Source organism: Orcinus orca, chromosome 3 (assembly GCF_937001465.1).
Source record: "Orcinus orca chromosome 3, mOrcOrc1.1, whole genome shotgun sequence".
Lineage (NCBI taxonomy): Eukaryota > Metazoa > Chordata > Mammalia > Artiodactyla > Delphinidae > Orcinus > Orcinus orca.
Genome location: NC_064561.1, coordinates 90,508,394 through 90,525,327, shown reverse-complemented (window position 1 = coordinate 90,525,327; position 16,934 = coordinate 90,508,394). Strand labels below are relative to the sequence as shown.

The following is a 16,934-nucleotide window of genomic DNA, read 5'->3' as shown; positions in this document are numbered from 1 at the left end:
CCTACTGAAGTTTATCTTCCTTCTTCCATTTAGTAATCCTACCCTCAGTTATCTAAGCAAAAGAGATGAACTGGGAGATAGCTAAGGAGATTTTGGTTAACTCACCTTCCATACCTCCCTGTCCCTGTTCCTTCAATCCCCTGGGGCTATCAATCAGTCAACTGCAACTGGGCATTGCAAGAAAGTGAAGAAGAAAATAGTGAGTTGTACTACTGAAGAAGAGAGCGACAGCAAGAAGCTAGAGAAGGAAAAATATTTATTATGATTATAGCTGTACTTTATTACTAATTTTTTTAATTCTAAAGGTGATTTGTTTGTAGTTCTCCACTCCAGCTACACAGGAGACTCAACTGGGGGAACATGTATAAGAAAACAGATGTCTACATCAACTAAATCAGAATCTTCTGGAAATAGGGGCTCGGCACTGCTATGTTTAAAAGCTCCCTCAGGTGATCCTAAAGTGCCGCCATAACTAACAAGCTTGGTCAGCTTCAGTAATATGTAGATTAAACCAAAGGTGGAGCATATGAAATAGTTAAGCTTTTTCCATGAAAAAAGGTCCTCAAAAAAGGATGACAACTTCAGGGTAGACATTAAATAGCTAGAAAGTAAGTTTTCTATCACAGAGGCTAACTCAAATGCTCACAGGAGCCAGAAGATGAAAATTCGATTTTTAAATGATAGTTAAAAATCATAAATTGTGCAGACTCAAGAAAACATGCCATATAACCTCAGGCCATATCTGGGAATGTGGGCCTTATTTTTTAGCCACAATATTACACAGCAATCTTCAGGGTCAAGTACGTAGTTAATTGTTGACTAAGACTGCTAGATATTAAGACAAACTCTTTGAAAGTCTGTTTCTGCTTATAGTAAATTGCAAGGGAAAAAAGGGAACAACAGTACTGATTCACTTCGCTGTACAGCAGAAACTAACACAACATTGTTAACCAATTATACTCCAATAAAAAATAAAAAAAATCTCTAATACTCATGGGATTCATCTGAAGAACGAGTCTAGTAGTTACCTACAGAAATAATTATAGTTTTTTGTTTATCTATTGGTGAATAATGTGGAAATGACAGAAAAGATTTCCCCCAAGTGTAGAGGCAGTCTGACTTAAAAGGGGGACAGTGCTGGGAGAGACAATTATCCTCCACAGCAGCAGAAAGTGAAGATGGATGAAAGGGCATGATATCACTGAGCACAACATGAGAAAACGAATTCCTGATTTTCTCATAAGCAACTCTACACAGAGTGCTCCACTTAGGAATTACTGTATTTTACAATGGCGAATTAATTCTCAAGAAATAAAGGGTTGAGGACTAATTCTCAAGCAATAAAGGGTCCAGTTCAAGCAACGAAATGCTTCATTTACAAAGATTCCAAAACGGTGTTTTTGTTTTTTTTTTAAAAAAGCGATGTCTCTGCCTTTAGTTTTCCCTTAGCAGTCTTCATACTGGGTAAAACCCCAGTTTTTTGGTCCAAGATGTGAATTCACACTCATTTGGTATAAAAAACAGAGACCTGATCGGAAGGTGTGGATGCTAATTCAGATTTGCCACAGACCATCCTTATCAGCTAAAATCATTATTCAAATAATTAGATCCCGCGTTAAGTACTTGGAACTATCCAGATCCCACAGAGTTCCCACCTTCAAAGAGCTCTCAGTCTGGTCATTTCAAAGGAAGATAAGAGAACAGCGTAATAAATGCCGTGACATTCAAAAACTGGGTACCACACCGCGAAGGTGCGTCCAGAGATAGCTTTCTTTCGAGGCACTTAACTCAAACGTCTTAAAAGCCGAAAAGTATACTTCCTCTCTCCTGACTGGTCAAAAACCTCGTCTGGAACCGGCCCTCCTCTAAATTTTGTTTCTTTATTAGCCGCCATCCCTATTCGAAGACAACCTCCACCTCCCGTCTCTGCCCAGAGTGAAACTGCTCTGAAAATTACTTTTCTTCTTGGTGTCACCGGCAGGTTCTTCTGTTCCCGGAGAGACTGCAGCGGAAGAAGGGGGCTCCGGAGTGGCTGTTTCTGGGGAGACCTCCGTGGGTCCTTCACTTTCAGCAGCAATTGAGGGAGGAAGCTGCAGCGAAGACTCCGGTTCCTCAGCCATCTTGCTTGGAGGGAGGTGAGGGCGGAAGTGGTGGCTCAGCGCATACAGTGGGCGGGCTTTGCGCCGGAGAGCGGCGCTAGGGAGGTGCCGGAGTAGGGGCGGGGAGAACCCAAACCACCACTGAGAGTCGGAATTGCAGGTTGGTCCTCTGCGTCGAACCTGTTGCAGTCCCCTGACCGCTGATAGATCAACTACTGTTTCTCCGCCCCCCCAACAGCAAGTTTCCGGAAAAGGTCGGTAGGCAACGTCCCCGTGAGCCTCCGGGAGCGCAAGCGCCCCTATGCTTCGAGCTCCGGCCTGGAGCTGTTTCCGCTTCCCTCCGCGCCGACCCCGCCCAGGCCCCGCCCTATCCAAGCCCTGCCCCGCAGCTCCGGGGGGCGCGCGCGCGCGCGCGTGTGCGGGAGGGGGCGGGTGGGGAAGGATCGCCAGCGAGATCCCGAGGCGAGGCTCGTGCGCCCGCCCCCGCCCTGGCCCCCAGCTCCCACCCGGTCGGCCCGGCTCAGCCATGATCAAGGCGATCCTCATCTTTAACAACCACGGGAAGCCGCGGCTCTCCAAGTTCTACCAGCCCTACGTGAGTACCCCGCTGCAGCCGATTCGGGCTAGGGGGAGTCGTTGGCGGCCGGCGGCGCCCTCAGGACGACCCCCTCAAGCGCGCCGCGGCCCTTCTCGCGCCCGGCCGTCTCGCGCTCCGGGCTGTCAGCCTCCCGGTGGGTGTGCCGGGTGCCCACCTCCCGCCGCGCTCCCTTCCTCCGACGTGGCTCTGCCCAGGTGGCTCCTCCGTCTGTCTGTGGGCTGGGTGGCTTCCCGGCTGCGCGGGCGAGGCCCTGGAGACTTCCCGGTGCGGGGCCGAAGCCAGTCGGTCAGCCGCAGCCCCCCTGCGCCCGCGAGCCCACCCGGCGCTCTCGCCGATCTGCAGCCCGCGGCTTCTGTTAGCAGCCGAGGGAGACGGCGCGGAGCCGGTAGGTCTCGCAGCTCCACCTCCGTGACTCCCAGCCTTTCCTGGTGGACTTCTTTCTCTTCTCCTGTGGACGGATGGGCTACTGTTTTTCGCTGCCATCCTGTCGTCACGCAGGAACTTTGGTTTCCTGCGTTTGGAGACATGCACGCTCAGTACAGTCTCTCCAGTAGGTTGCCTTACGGGATCTACTGCCCCTGTGACTTTCAGGTGTCTCCTTTTTAACTAAAAAGATAAGTGAGGACCTAACGTTTTTATGTGGCTTTTCCCCCAGTGGCTGCAATTTATCTACTCCTGCAATAACTGGCGAGGATTGTAGTTTGACCAGTTAGAACTGTGATGCTATACCTGAAAGTTACCATTTCAGCGGCTGGTTTGGCATTTTTCTACGTAAGGGAGTGTGTCCTAATTTATAGTTTTTCTTTCTCCTTACGAAGAATAGTAATATCTGTTAAACTCTTTTAGAAGTGTAAATATTGTTGAAAAATGCAGAAGATTTTAAGGTAGTGAAGTTAAGTAATTTATCAGTGTTTGAGGGAGGGTTACAGACAGATGTGCTTATCTGAGGGCAAAATTCACCACTATGTAGAACACAATATTAGGCTCTCAGTGGTGGGATTAATGTAGAGATAATACCTATTGCGTAGTATTGGGCATTTTGCTTAGAGCCAAAAAATGAGCTTTCAGCTAAATACTGAAAGTGTGCCAAGGCTAACACTTTTATGCAGATAAATCCCAGATGGAAATCATTCCTGCCGTTAAAAATTAAATGTGAAATGTCACTTTGCCTAAAATGATAATGCAGTCTGTGGAGGTGTTAGCTGAAGTGAGAAATCTTGAGCTCAATCCTAATTTCCTTAAGTAGTTTTGCTTTTGCTGGCGATAAAGAATATTTTCTACTACTCCTGTTTGGTTTTAGTGTAGCATAATTTAAATACTAATGCTCTAAGAATTCTACATCATTCTTTCATCCAGGATAAAATTCTAGTTGATTCTTCTGAGTGGAAAAAATCCCCTTGACTTTACATTGCTACCCATTTGCCTAAAATATAGTACTGTGCTAGCCTTTATTGAAGGAATCTTTCTTTTAGCCATTTTGCCTGTGCCATCCATTTGCAGTGTAGAAACAGTGTGTTCCAATGGTGAAACAATTTTAAAATGTGTTTTTCCATATCTCCACTTAATAACTAAGCACTAATCAAAGTAGAAGGTTTCATGGCTAATCTTTAATATCAGTGTAACTACTTCTGTAGTGTAGAATTTAACCATGTACAGAAAAATGTATTGAATTTGGAAATCCAGGAATACATCTTTCTCTTGTCCAACAATGGCAACAGAAATATCTTTTACCTTACTCAGTAGGTAGCAGTGAAGGTTAATGTGGGAAGAGACAGTTGTTGCAGCAGTGGCAGCTCTGGTGTCATTTATGGTCATTGCTACATGACAGTGTTACGGGGGGGGCAGGGAGCTAAGAGATGTAAAAAAGAAGAATCTAGTGGTTGCTGGACATGTGGAAGTGGGGATGCTAGGAACTGTTACTGGTCTTTTATAAATTGAGTTTTGCTAACTGTGTATTTATTTTTGTCATTCAGGAATAATTTAAGATTATTTATTTATTTATATATTTGCTTTCTCTGATAGATCATAACCTGTTTGAGGGCAGAAATCTTTTTCATTCAGTCAATTCATTTATTCACTCTTTATTCCATTTGTTTGTCAGCAAATGTTGATGTCATGCCTACCATGTGCAGGCAGTGTTTTAAAATTTGGAGGTGAACAAAGAGATAACTTCTGCTCTTTCATCAGGGGGCATAGACAAAGCTAATAAGTAGAATATATACCATGCCAGATAATAATAAGTGCTGTGGGAAAAATAGAGCAGGGAAGGGTGATAGGGAATGCAAGGATGACACTTTAAAATAGGATAGTCAGGTAAGTTTTCACTGAGAAGATGATATTTGAGCAAAGACTTGAAGGAGGTGAGAAAGCCAGCCTTACAGGTATCTGGGGGAAGTTCTTTCCAGGCAGAGGGAGCAGCAGATGCAAAGGCCCTGAGGAGGGAATGCCTGTTTGAAGAACCTGTCTTATTGGAAGAATAGGTGCCAAGATGACTGGCCTGGCAAAAGCAGACTACGTAAGGAAAGAGGAGTTGGAAATGAAGTCTGCATGTACAGGGCATCAGAGTTTATTCTATTCTCACTGCCTGGAATGTCCTTCCCTTCCACTGCCAAATGTCTAGATTCCATGCTTAACTCAAACATCACTTAAGCATCCACTGAATCCTTTTATCTTGCTTAAAGACTTCTCTTGGTTCTTAGGATTTTATTTTTATCTTTATTATGGTATAATATTCTATTTCACATCCCAGAATTCCTTGGAGCAATCCTATAGATTCCTTAAAGGAAGGTATCAGATTTTAGATATACTTGTGTTACCCCCAGCAATCAACATTCAGCCTTGAATATAAAGAACTCCATACATATTTGCTAAATGCATCCATCAGAGTTTCCTAGCTTGAGATGGAGTGTGGATTAGAAATGATTTCCTAAGATTCCTTCCAACTCTTTTTTTTTTGGCTGCGTTTGTCTTCATTGCTGCACGCTGGTTTTCTCTAGTTGCGGTGAGCTTGGGCTACTCTTTGTTGCTGTGTGCGGGCTTCTCATTGCGGTGGCTTCTCTTGTTGAGGAATGTGGGCTCTAGGCGTGCAGGCTTCAGTAGTTGCAACGTGTGGGCTCAGTAGTTGCAGCGTGTAGGCTCAGTAGTTGTGGCTCGCGGGCTCTAGAGCGCAGGCTCGGTAGTTGTGGTCCATGGGCTCAGTTGCTCCGCGGCATGTGGGATCTTCCCAGACCAGGGCTCGAACCCGTGTCCCCTGCATTGGCAGGTGGATTCTTAACAACTGTGCCACCAGGAAGTCCCCCTTCCAACTCTTAAAATTCAGTCCTTTATTAACTAGAAGTTTTAAGAATCCATGCCTTTAGGACAGAAGTAATGATGAAATAGCTGTAACTGCAACTGTTTGTTTTTAGTTGAAAGAAGTCTTTAAGAAGTAGATATCCAATAATATTGACAGTTTTTAGTTTAATTTATTAAGGGATATCTAGGTGTGTGGCTGGGGTACCAGTTCTGTACTCTGATAGGATGCTGAGGTTTGAGTCCAACAATATTGATTTGACACTGAGGAGTTTGAAAACTGTTTAACCATTTGCGAACCAGTTTCCCTTACTGCATTGGATTTCCATTTCTTATTTATCCTCCCTCATGATACAACAATTTATATGTTCATCTTTACCCTTTAATAGTCCATATTTCCAGTTCCCGCTGTAATAGATTTTTAGGTTTGATTGTGCCTCCAACCTGCTGTTATGTGAGGGACATACGAAGTCACACCAGTTTTTCTAAACTGAAGTTTTTGATTCATTCTGCTAGAGTCAGACGTTAAGATTTCAAGGGTGGACTCAGAATGCATCCACTTTTTTTTTTTTTAACATCTTTATTGGAGTATAATTGCTTTACAATGGTATGTTAGTTTCTGCTTTACAACAAAGTGAATCAGTTATACATTCACATATATCCCCATATCTCTTCCCTCTTGCATCTCCCTCCCTCCCACCCTCCCTATCCCACCGCTCTAGGTGGTCACAAAGCACCAAGCTGATTTCTGTGTGCTATGCGGCTGCTTTCCACTAGCTATCTATTTTATATTTGGTAGTGTATATATGTCCATGCCACTCTCTCACTTTGTCCCAGCTTACCCTTCCCCCTCCCCATATCTTCAAGTCCATTCTCTAGTAGGTCTGCCTCTTTATTCCCTTCTTGCCCGTAGGTTCTTCATGACCTTTTTTTTTTTTTCTTAGATTCCATATATATGTGTTAGCATACGGTATTTGTTTTTCTCTTTCTGACTTACTTCGCTCTGTATGGCAGACTCTAGGTCCATCCACCTCGCTACAAATAACTCAATTTCGTTTCTTTTTATGGCTGAGTAATATTCCATTGTATGTATGTGCCACATCTTCTTTATCCATTCATCGGTTGATGGACACTTAGGTTGCTTCCATGTCCTGGCTATTGTAAATAGAGAGGCAATGAACATTGTGGTACATGACTCTTTTTGAATTATGGTTTTCTCAGGGTATATGCCCAGTAGTGGGATTGCTGGGTCGTATGGTAGTTCTATTTTTAGTTTTTTAAGGAACCTCCATACTGTGCTCCATAGTGGCTGTATCAGTTTACATCAGAATGCATCCACTTTTGTTTTTACCTTCTGTATCCTTGAGCTATGACTGCAGAAGTTCAAATGTTTTTCTTGGTTTGTTTCTTTAATTGATATTTAGCCATAGCAACTTGGCAACAGTAAACTTCAGTGTTTTTATATTTGCTTGGCAATATTTGTGTATTACTATAAATGACTAATGAGATTTATATTTCATAAGCCAGATATATATATATATATATTTTGGCGGTACGCGGGCCTCTCACTGCTGTGGCCCCCCCCGTTGCGGAAAACAGGCTCCGGACGCGCAGGCTCAGCGGCCAAGGCTCACAGGCCCAGCCGCTCCGCGGCATGTGGGATCCTCCCGGACCTGGGCACAAACCCGCATCCCCTGCATCGGCAGGCGGACTCTCAACCACTGCGCCACCAGGGAAGCCCCACCAGATATATTTTTACATAGCCATCAAGCAAGAAAAAAAAAAAGCTCTTGGGTTATGATTCTCATATTATTAATGCACCATGGCATATCCTTTGGTGAATATCTGTAATAAAATAAAAGTGTTTTTTTAATATTAATTGTCTTAGTTGTGTCTACACATATAAAAAATTGTGTATGTATAAGCATACACACAAAGTGCAACAAGAAAGTTTTCAAACTCTTACATACACGAGTTGTCTCAATATTCTTATAAACTATGTCTGATTATTAAGTTGTTTGTCAACCAAATGCAAGCCCTAGAAGGAACTCTCAGATTGTTCTTTCCTTTTTTTGAATGTATTTACATAAAAAATATAAAGTGTAAGTATGTATAACTTTTTTTCTTTTTAAAAAATCTTTAAGAAAGATGCATTGGTGTTTACTGATGTCTTTTTTGGCAGCTATTAAGACAACGTGACAGGTGGGATACTTAAACTTATTTTTGTGACGGAGACGTAGTTGTCAGCAGTTCTAAGTATTAATTAAGGTATTAACACATATTAACATATAGTATTTGACTTTTGTTAACAAGATAATTCAAAATGATTTGATTTCCTTCCATATGCGTTAGGATGCTTTTGGCTAGTAAGTTGGGTTTTATGTAATCTGACTCAAATTTGCTTAAAAAGAACTTTGTTAGGATACAGAATAGGAAGTGCAGACTAGTAGACAAACTACAAAATTATTTGATTCAGCAAATCAATGACTTCATCATAGATCCAGTTTCTTTCTCTTTCTCTGCCCTCCTCTTCACAAAATTGATGTCCAAAGGCTGATTTCCTCCTTGAAATCAGTTGTAATCAATAAAATGCACAAGGAGAGAGTGATCTGTTACTGTAATCCTGGGCTGTGTGTTTCCCTTCAGCCTGATTAATTCTACCCAAGACCAGTAACAGCTTATACGAATGGGGATCCATCCACCCTTGCAGCTGAGGAGGGTGGAAACATGAAGAAAATTGGTATTCTGTTGGAAAGGTGGAAGAGAAGAGTGGATGTGGGTAGGCAAAGAAGTGTCCACTATTCTCTCTTCATTAGCTCACGTTATTTCTTTTGAATAGGTAGTTTTTTCCTCTGTAATTTTAGATTGCTTCTGAGGATGTTACTATCAGGAATGGTTCTTGATAATACGTGGTTCTGAACATGTGCCACAAAAGATCTTACTTAGTTCAAGGTATTCCTTACACCAATGGATCATTGAAAAATTCAAATATAATCACAATTTTTCTGGGTAGTATGCTTGAAAACTTGCTTTAAAAAATTAAGTTTAATAAACCTGTTGAAAATTGTATTGAAAGGAAGAAATAAAATGTTCAAGATTACAGTGATTTTTTTTTTGGTTTGGGGGAAAAGATTATAAATAGGACAGTGTTATAGTTCATTCCTCTGCCTTTCAGGACTGAGAAAGGTCTTGTATAACGTGGCTGTATTATGTTTCTTTGGTAAAGTTGATTGTTCAATTATTTATTGTTTTAATTTTTAAATAAGTTTCTTTATTGTGATTACATGGAAGATATTTAAGTATTAAGTTAACTGGGGGACTTCTCTGGCAGTGCAGTGGTTAAGACTCCGCGCTGCCAATGCAGGGGGCACAGGTTCGATCCCTGGTTGGAGAACTAAGATCCCGCATGCCACATGGCGTGGCCAAAGGAAAAAAAAAGATCACTAGGGACATCCTTGATTTCACCACCCATTGATAACTATTGATAGTGTATTTCTTATTTATTTTTTCTTAAATTTTTTCTTCCAGAATATTCCGATGAAGAGTATATACCTTTTAGACATTACTAACACAAAGAATGCATTGAAGCTGTTGTTGGATTTATGGAACATTTGTGGCTTTAAGATAACCAAATACCTGGTTAATGTCTGGCTGTTCTATTGTTAAATGTTCAAAAATACAATAGTGTATGTTAATTGCACTTTAATAATTTGCATGTAGTTTTTTCTCTGTGTATATCTTTTTTTTTTCCCCCAATAGTTTAACTTCTGTAAGTAACCTGAGTGTATCAGGGCCCTTCCCTTTTTTGATCCCAAAGGGCAATATTTGCTAATTTTTGTTATAAAGTCAAAGAATTCATTCTGTAACACTTGGAGTTGTCTTTGTGCTTTTTGGGTTATGGATTTCTTCACTGCTGCTAAGCCAAGGTGATTCTGAGTTGTAGACCACCTCGAGGAGCCAGTCCCCTTCCAGTTTCTTGTTGTGTAAAACTCTCAAATTAGGATAAATTACACATTCAGCCCTATGAGCCTTCCTCTTACCAAATCCTTTGAACTGCAATATAGATAAACAACTTTATTTACTGAAGGATCAGGCAACGCTCAAGAATACTGCAGTGTAGGAGGAGTAAAGGCCGGTATACTAGCCATCAGGTGTTAAGTTCTTAAGTCTCCAAGGGGAGGCACATATGGACTTAGTCCTTTGAAAGTAGGAGTGGCCTTTTTGGATACTATCTGACCTGTCCATTGCACTCTCTATGCTCTCTTCCTCTGCCCATATTCCTTCAACAGATATCTATTTGTTGTTTGTATGCCCCTGTTCTAAGCACTGCTAATATTGTAATGAGTAAGACTGATGTCCTTCCTGCCCTATGAGTTTACATTCTAGTGATAGGAAATAGGCAATAAACAAATTATGTAACAACTGTGATTAGTCTATAAAAAAAATGAAACAGTGTAGGGGGCTAGAGAATGATGGAGGAGAGGCTATCTTAAATAAAATCATCAAGGAATGCCTCTTTAAAAACCTGACATTTGAGAAGAGAACTGAATGAGGTGAGGGAATGTTTGAGAACAGCTGAGGAAAGAATGTTTCAGGCAGAAAGAAGTTCAGGATCCCTCACATGGGTCTGAAATTTGTGTTGAGGAATAGCAAGAAGGCAAGTTGAGTGATCACAGGGAGAAGTGGCAAGAGATGAAGTCAGAGAGAAAGACAGGGACAGATCATGCCCATATGCCAAATCACACAGTCTCTTCGAATCTTTCAGTCTGATGACATCATCCCTAACATGCTCTCCACAAGAAGTGGTATTTCTCCTTGAATCCTACTTGTATTTTGCACAATTGAACAATGCCTCTGGCCTCTGCAGGAGAGTCAGTGATGCTCAGTAATGAGACTCTGCTCAATTATTTTCTTCTCTACCTGGTTTGGAGAGGTAGGAGAGCTAACCCAGTGAATGAAGGTAAAAGTGAGTGCTCAATTCTGTGTAACCTCTATACTGATGAGACCAGTGGTCAAGCTGGTTTCGTTTCCTAAGTAACCTGTGAAGTAATACAACTCAAGAAAAAAAGTATTTATTTTTCCCAGACACCTCACAGCCTTGATTATAGATGAGCAAAGTTTATGTGAAGCCACTAAACCACCTCTAATATTGTGCGAAGCATCTACATCTTTCCTGCCTTACTTCGAGCCTTGTAATTCAAGAATCAGTAGCTGTCAGTCATTGTTCCCTTTGTTACCCAGAAGGAGAGGGCTCTTTATCTGTGTGTCAGACCCACTGAATTGTTTTGATTACTGTGTGCTGTCTAATTAAGTGGGGAAGATTGCTAGTGTATCCCACCACACATATATTCTTCCATTTCCTGTCATCAATATATCTTAGTGTGATTGTTACAAAATAATATTTTTATGGTGCTAAAATATATGTAATGTGAAATTTACCATTTTAGGTAGTATATATAGCTCTGTGGCATTAAGTAAATTCTCAGCGTTGTGTAACCATCACTAACCCTCCATCTTCAGAACTTTTTCATCTTCCCCACTTGAAACTTTGTACACTGTTAAACACTTAACTCCCCATTCTCCCCTTCTCCCAGCCACTGGTAACCACCATTCTCCTTTCTGTCTCAATGAATTTGACTACTCTAGGAATCTCATGAAAGAGGAATTATACAATGTTTGTCCTTTTATGACTGGCTTATTTCACTTAGTATGATGTCTTCAAAAGTTTAACTATGTTGTCGAATGTGTCAAAAGTTTAACTATGTTGTCGAATGTGTCAAAATTTCATTCCTTTTTAAGGCTGAATAATATTCCATTGCATATATGTATGTGCCACACATTGTTTATCCATTTATCTGTTAGTGGATCCTTGGGTTGCTTCCACTTTCTGGCTCTTGTGAATAATGCTGCTATGAACACGGGTCATAGGATACATTTCTCTACTGACTAGTAACATTGAGCATCTTCTCATGTGTTTACTGATCATTTGTATAGCTTCTTTGGAGAAATGTCTGTTTAAGTACTTTGCCCACTTTATAATCTGGCTGTTTGATTTTTTGTTGTTGAGCTGTCCTTTATACATTCTGGATATCAATCCCTTATCAGATATATGATTTGCAAATATTTTCTCCCAATCAGTGGTTTGCTTTTTCACCCAAGGAATGGTATCTGTTTTCAAAGGATAGTGTCCTTTGATGCACAAAAGGTTTTAATTTTGGTGAGGTCCAACTTACCTTTTTTTTTTTTTCTCCTGTGCTTTTGGTGTTATATCCAGAAAATAATTTTTTAATGACCACATAATAGTTTGTTGTATAGTGTATCATAATTTATTTAACTAGACTTCTACTGTGGACTTTTGTTTTGAAAAATGTTTTTTTAAATGAAGATTGAATAAGAAAATACTTATAAAATCTGATGCATAATAAAGACTCAATACTTTACCTAAATAAATAATAACTTTGATTACTACTTTTATTATTATTACTTTTATTATTACTACTTCTTTCTAATTCCTATCCTTAGTTGGAAAATTATGTAACTTAGGGACTGTAGAACATTCCAGAGATTGTTCTCAGATACTCTATTTCCTCAAAATGAATTGTAGACCTTGTTTTGGAATGAACTTCCTTCTTATTACAAAATACAAAGTCCTTCAAGATTCTTCCAGAGAAGAGTTTCATTGAGAGATGTTTTAAGGAGAAAGCTAAAAAACTTGCCCAGCTTTTTTTTTTATTTTAAAGAATTACCTAACATTTAAAAAAAACTTTAAGATATAATTTATAATTCACATACTATAAAATTCACCCATTGAAAGTGTACAATTCAATGATTTTGTTTTTGGTAATCATGGTTGTGCAACTATCACCATAATCTAAGTTTAGAACATTTTCATCAAACCAAATGAAACCTCATACCCATTAATAGTCACTCCCCAATCTGTACTCCCCCCAGCCCCTGGCAACCACTGATCTATTTTCTGTGTCTTTAGATTTGCCTATTCTAGACATTTCATATAAATGAAATCATGAAATATGTAGTCTTTTGTGGTTGGCTGCTTTTCACTCAGCATGATGCTTTCAAGATTCCCTCATGTCACAGCACATATCAGTACTGCATTCTTCTTTATGGCCAAGTAATATTCCATTGTATAGATATACCACATTTGTTTATCCCTTTATCAGTTGATGGATGTTTGAATTGTTTCTAATTTTTGGCTACTATGAATAGTGCTGCTGTGAACATTCATGTACAAATTTTTCTGTGAACATATATTTTCACATCTTTTGGGTGTGTATCTAGGAATGGAATTGCTAGGTCATACAGTAACTTTGTTTATTAATTGTTTAAAGAACTACCAGACTGTTCTCCAGACTGTCTATTCCATTTTACATTCCCATCAGCAATGTATGAAGGTTCTAATTTCTCCATATCCTCATTAACTCTTTTTTTAAAAAAATATTTGTTTATTTATTTGGTTGTGCCAGGTCTTTATTGCAGCAGGTGGACTCCTTAGTTGCAGTTTACCGGCTTCTTAGTTGTGGCTTGCCAGCTCCTTAGTTGCAGCATGCATGTGGGATCTAGTTCCCTGACCAAGGATTGAACCCAGGCCCCCTGCATTGGGAGCACGGAGTCTTCACCACTGCACCACCAGGGAAGTCCCTAATTAACTCTTGTTATTTTATTATATGTCTTTTTGATTCTAACCATCCTGGTGAATGTCAAATGGTATCTCATTGTGATTCTGGTTTGTATTTTCCTAATGACACTGACAGTGAGCATCTTTTCATGTGCTTATTGACTGTTTGCATATCTTTGGAGAAAAGTCTTTTCAAATCCTTAGCTCATTTTTAAGTTGGGTTATATGTCTTTTTGTTATCGAGTTTGTAAGAGTTCTTCATATACTCTGGATGCCAGTACCTTACAGATGTATGATTTGTAAATATTTCTTCCTGTTTTGTTGTTTTCACTTTCCTGCTGATATCATTTGCAGTGCAAAGGTTTTTAATTTTGATGTCGTCCAATTTATGTATTTTTTCCTTTGCCTGTGTTTTTTTGCACATCTAAGAAAGATTTGTCGAATCCAAGGTCATATAGGTTAGTACCTATAATTCCTTCCAAGAGTTTTGTAGTTTTCTTACACTTAGGACTGTGATCCTTTTTGAGTAAGTTTTGTGCAGGGTGTGAGCTAGGGATTAATGTTATTTTTATGTATGTGGCTATTCAGTTTTCCTAGCACCATTTGTGGAAAAGACTATTCTTTTCCCATTGAATTGTCTAGATACCTTACTCCAACTTTCCTCCCCAAATTTTACTTTGTTTTTGAGTTTTCAGACCTTTCAGCTTCCACCACCGTTCAGGCTTTCTCTTTAAATATTTCAAACTCTTAGTCTATCACCTTCTCAGCTGTTTGTTATTTAAATTAAATAATAAGGTTTTTGCCACTGAAAGTGGGAAGCATTTTAGTATGGTAGATGTTAGAGTATTAATAATAGCTGTCATTTATTGAGTGCTTTCTTTCTTGTGCTAAGTATTTTTAACACAGTTTTATACATTGTGGGGGAAAATGCCAGAGAGTTCAAAGAAATTTAATGAAATATCTGGGCAAGTGTTAATATAATTTGTTACAGGTGCCCTCTTTCCTGCTTGTTGTTTGGGATTTAAGGGTAGCCCCATGATGACTGTTTGTTCTTTATACACTCAGGCTAAAGTGAAGCCTACTCACATATATCAAGTCTTCAGCCAGACTTCCTACTTGGGAGAGGTCTGGCAAAAAAAACCACTGAATTTTCTTTGCTGGGGCCTTCTCTTCTTCATGATTCCTAAATGTTGGAGTGCTCTGAGGCTTAGTTTTCAAACTTTTCTTCCTTTTAGGAAAAAGACAGTCCTCTTCCTTTTGCAAAATTAACTAATTATTATTCCTCATATATGCTGCTCACTTTCTTGATTCCATGCTTTGGCCCAAACTTTTCCTTCTGCCTCCAATATCATGTAACTTCACATTCCCTCTTCTCTGCATTTCTGAATTCTATCTGTTCTTTAAGGCCGTTCCTAGATATCTGTCACTTTTCTTTGAAAATAATCTTGCTGCTGAAAATCATTTGTTCCCCTTCTTATAGAATATTATTTGTGCTGTTCTTATGTCAGGGATTGCCCCCTTTTATTATAAAGACATCTATTTCTTTTTTGAAATATAAAAAAGGCAAGATATAGAACATGAAATAAAAATATTAAGTAGCTATATTCATTTTATTTCTTGCTTTAAGCTCTTTGGGAAAAGAAACTTTCTCTTTCATCTTGGTAATTCTTGATATTCCAACATTCAGTGGAGTGAATGAATGCATTTTTTTTTCTTTTATTGGCTGTATTGGGTCTTCGTTGCTGCTTGCGGGCTTTCTCTAGTTGCGGCGAGCGGGGTCTACTCTTCATTGCGGTGCACGGGCTTCTCATTGTGGTGGCTTCTTTTGTTGCGGAGCACAGGCTCTAGGTGCGCAGGCTTCAGTAGTTGTGGCACACGGGCTCTAGGCACGCAGGCTTCAGTAGTTGTGGCTCACGGGCTTAGTTGCTCCGCGGCATGTGGGATCTTCCCGGACCAGGGCTCGAACTTATGTCCCCTGCATTGCCAGGTGGATTCTTAACCACTACACCACCAGGGAAGCCCGAATGAATGCATTTTAGAAAAAAATTCTTCGTGTTTGGGAGGGAGGGAAGAGGATAATGACATATTTACTGTTCGATTAGAGGAAAGTTGGGTTTTAAAGTTGCCTTTTATGATATATGTGTAGGAACAAGGAAGAAACATAGGAAAAGATAAGGTTTAGTGGGATACTGAATTTTTAAAATTTAATTTTCAGTATGCATTAAGAAGTTTAAAATAATAAAAGTTGTTGCCTTTATGTAACTCTAGTTGTCTTTAGACTGATGTAATCTAGGAGTTGTGACGGACTGAAATGTATGTTTACCTTTGTTATGAAACAGTGTTAGGAAATATGATCAGCCTGAGGCAAGCTCCAGGCTTCTTTATGAAAGCTGTTAAATTAAATTGATTTTTAAAGAAAGGGAAGTTGTCTTATGTAAGCAGAGACTTAATTTGTTTAATCTTAACTTAGACTGGTTATTTGATTAAAATTTCAAGACTTCTTACCAGTATTGATTTTCTTAGTTGAGTATTGCTTGGTATTTTAAGAAAGATGATTCCAGGTAGCAGTCTTGAAGTTCATATGAGAAATTCTTTTCACTGTTAAAATAGTGAAACATAATTAAGGTTTAGCATATTTAACCTGTTATTTGTTTATAAACAATAATATAATGCAAAAAGATAACTTTCCTTAAAACTCCTCTAAGGCCTTTACACTATCATTAGAATTCTAACAAGGCCTGGAGGTAGATTTTCTAAAGTAAGTCAGTGTTAATCCATGCGTATTATGTGCCAGCTGTTGTTTTTAAGAGCTTTATATATATTAACTCAATCTTCACAACAACTCTGTGAGGTAGATACTGTTATTCTTGCTACAAATGAGGAAAACTCCGGCACAGAGAGGTTAAGTAACTTGCTCAAAGTCACCCAGTTAATATAGACCATAGTCAGGAATAAACCCTGATAGTCTGGTTGCAGAATCCATACTCTCCTCCCTCCCTTTTTTATTTTTAGCTTGCTTATCAAAGTTATACATTAGCATAGGTTAAAGAATATAATAGTTCTATAAGGTTTATAATGAAAAAACAACATGGTCTCATTTCCCCCTTCCCACAGGTACGTACTTTTATTTGATAACTCAATGATTATTACATGTCTCTAAATAACACGCTTGTTTTGTTGCCTGATTTTTCACTTGTGGGCGTGATCTGTTGACTTCTGCTATTGAAAATGATTATTTAGCTCCTTTTCCACCCCTCCCGCCCAGCATCTGTATCCTACCAGTCCTTTCATAGTTACTTCATAATTTTGA

The 16,934-nt window shown here is 39.5% G+C and overlaps 2 protein-coding genes across 11 annotated transcripts in view; one reads left to right on the top strand and one right to left on the bottom strand.

The window, feature by feature from the left end:
• LOC101279789 (cysteine dioxygenase type 1) overlaps positions 1-2,337 on the bottom strand; it is a 37,944-nt gene extending 35,607 nt beyond the window's left edge. Inside the window, exons 1-2 of one of the 3 annotated variants that reach the window (XM_049707643.1) lie at positions 1,958-2,097; positions 106-167 (exon numbers count right to left, since the gene is read on the bottom strand). In XM_049707643.1, coding sequence (XP_049563600.1) covers positions 106-112 — 7 coding nt within the window. In that variant the 5' untranslated portion in view covers positions 113-167; positions 1,958-2,097. Of the gene's footprint in view, positions 1-105; positions 168-1,957 lie in introns of all 3 variants that reach the window. The other 2 variants (XM_049707642.1, XM_004267472.4) reach the window with 2 other exon arrangements.
• A 30-nt stretch (positions 2,338-2,367) lies between these two features.
• AP3S1 (adaptor related protein complex 3 subunit sigma 1) overlaps positions 2,368-16,934 on the top strand; it is a 138,380-nt gene continuing 123,813 nt past the window's right edge. For 4 of the 8 annotated variants that reach the window (XM_049707647.1, XM_049707648.1, XM_033423796.2 and 1 more), the window contains exon 1: positions 2,382-2,694. In XM_049707647.1, coding sequence (XP_049563604.1) covers positions 2,401-2,694 — 294 coding nt within the window. In that variant the 5' untranslated portion in view covers positions 2,382-2,400. Of the gene's footprint in view, positions 2,695-16,934 lie in introns of all 8 variants that reach the window. The other 4 variants (XM_049707644.1, XM_049707645.1, XM_049707649.1 and 1 more) reach the window with 4 other exon arrangements.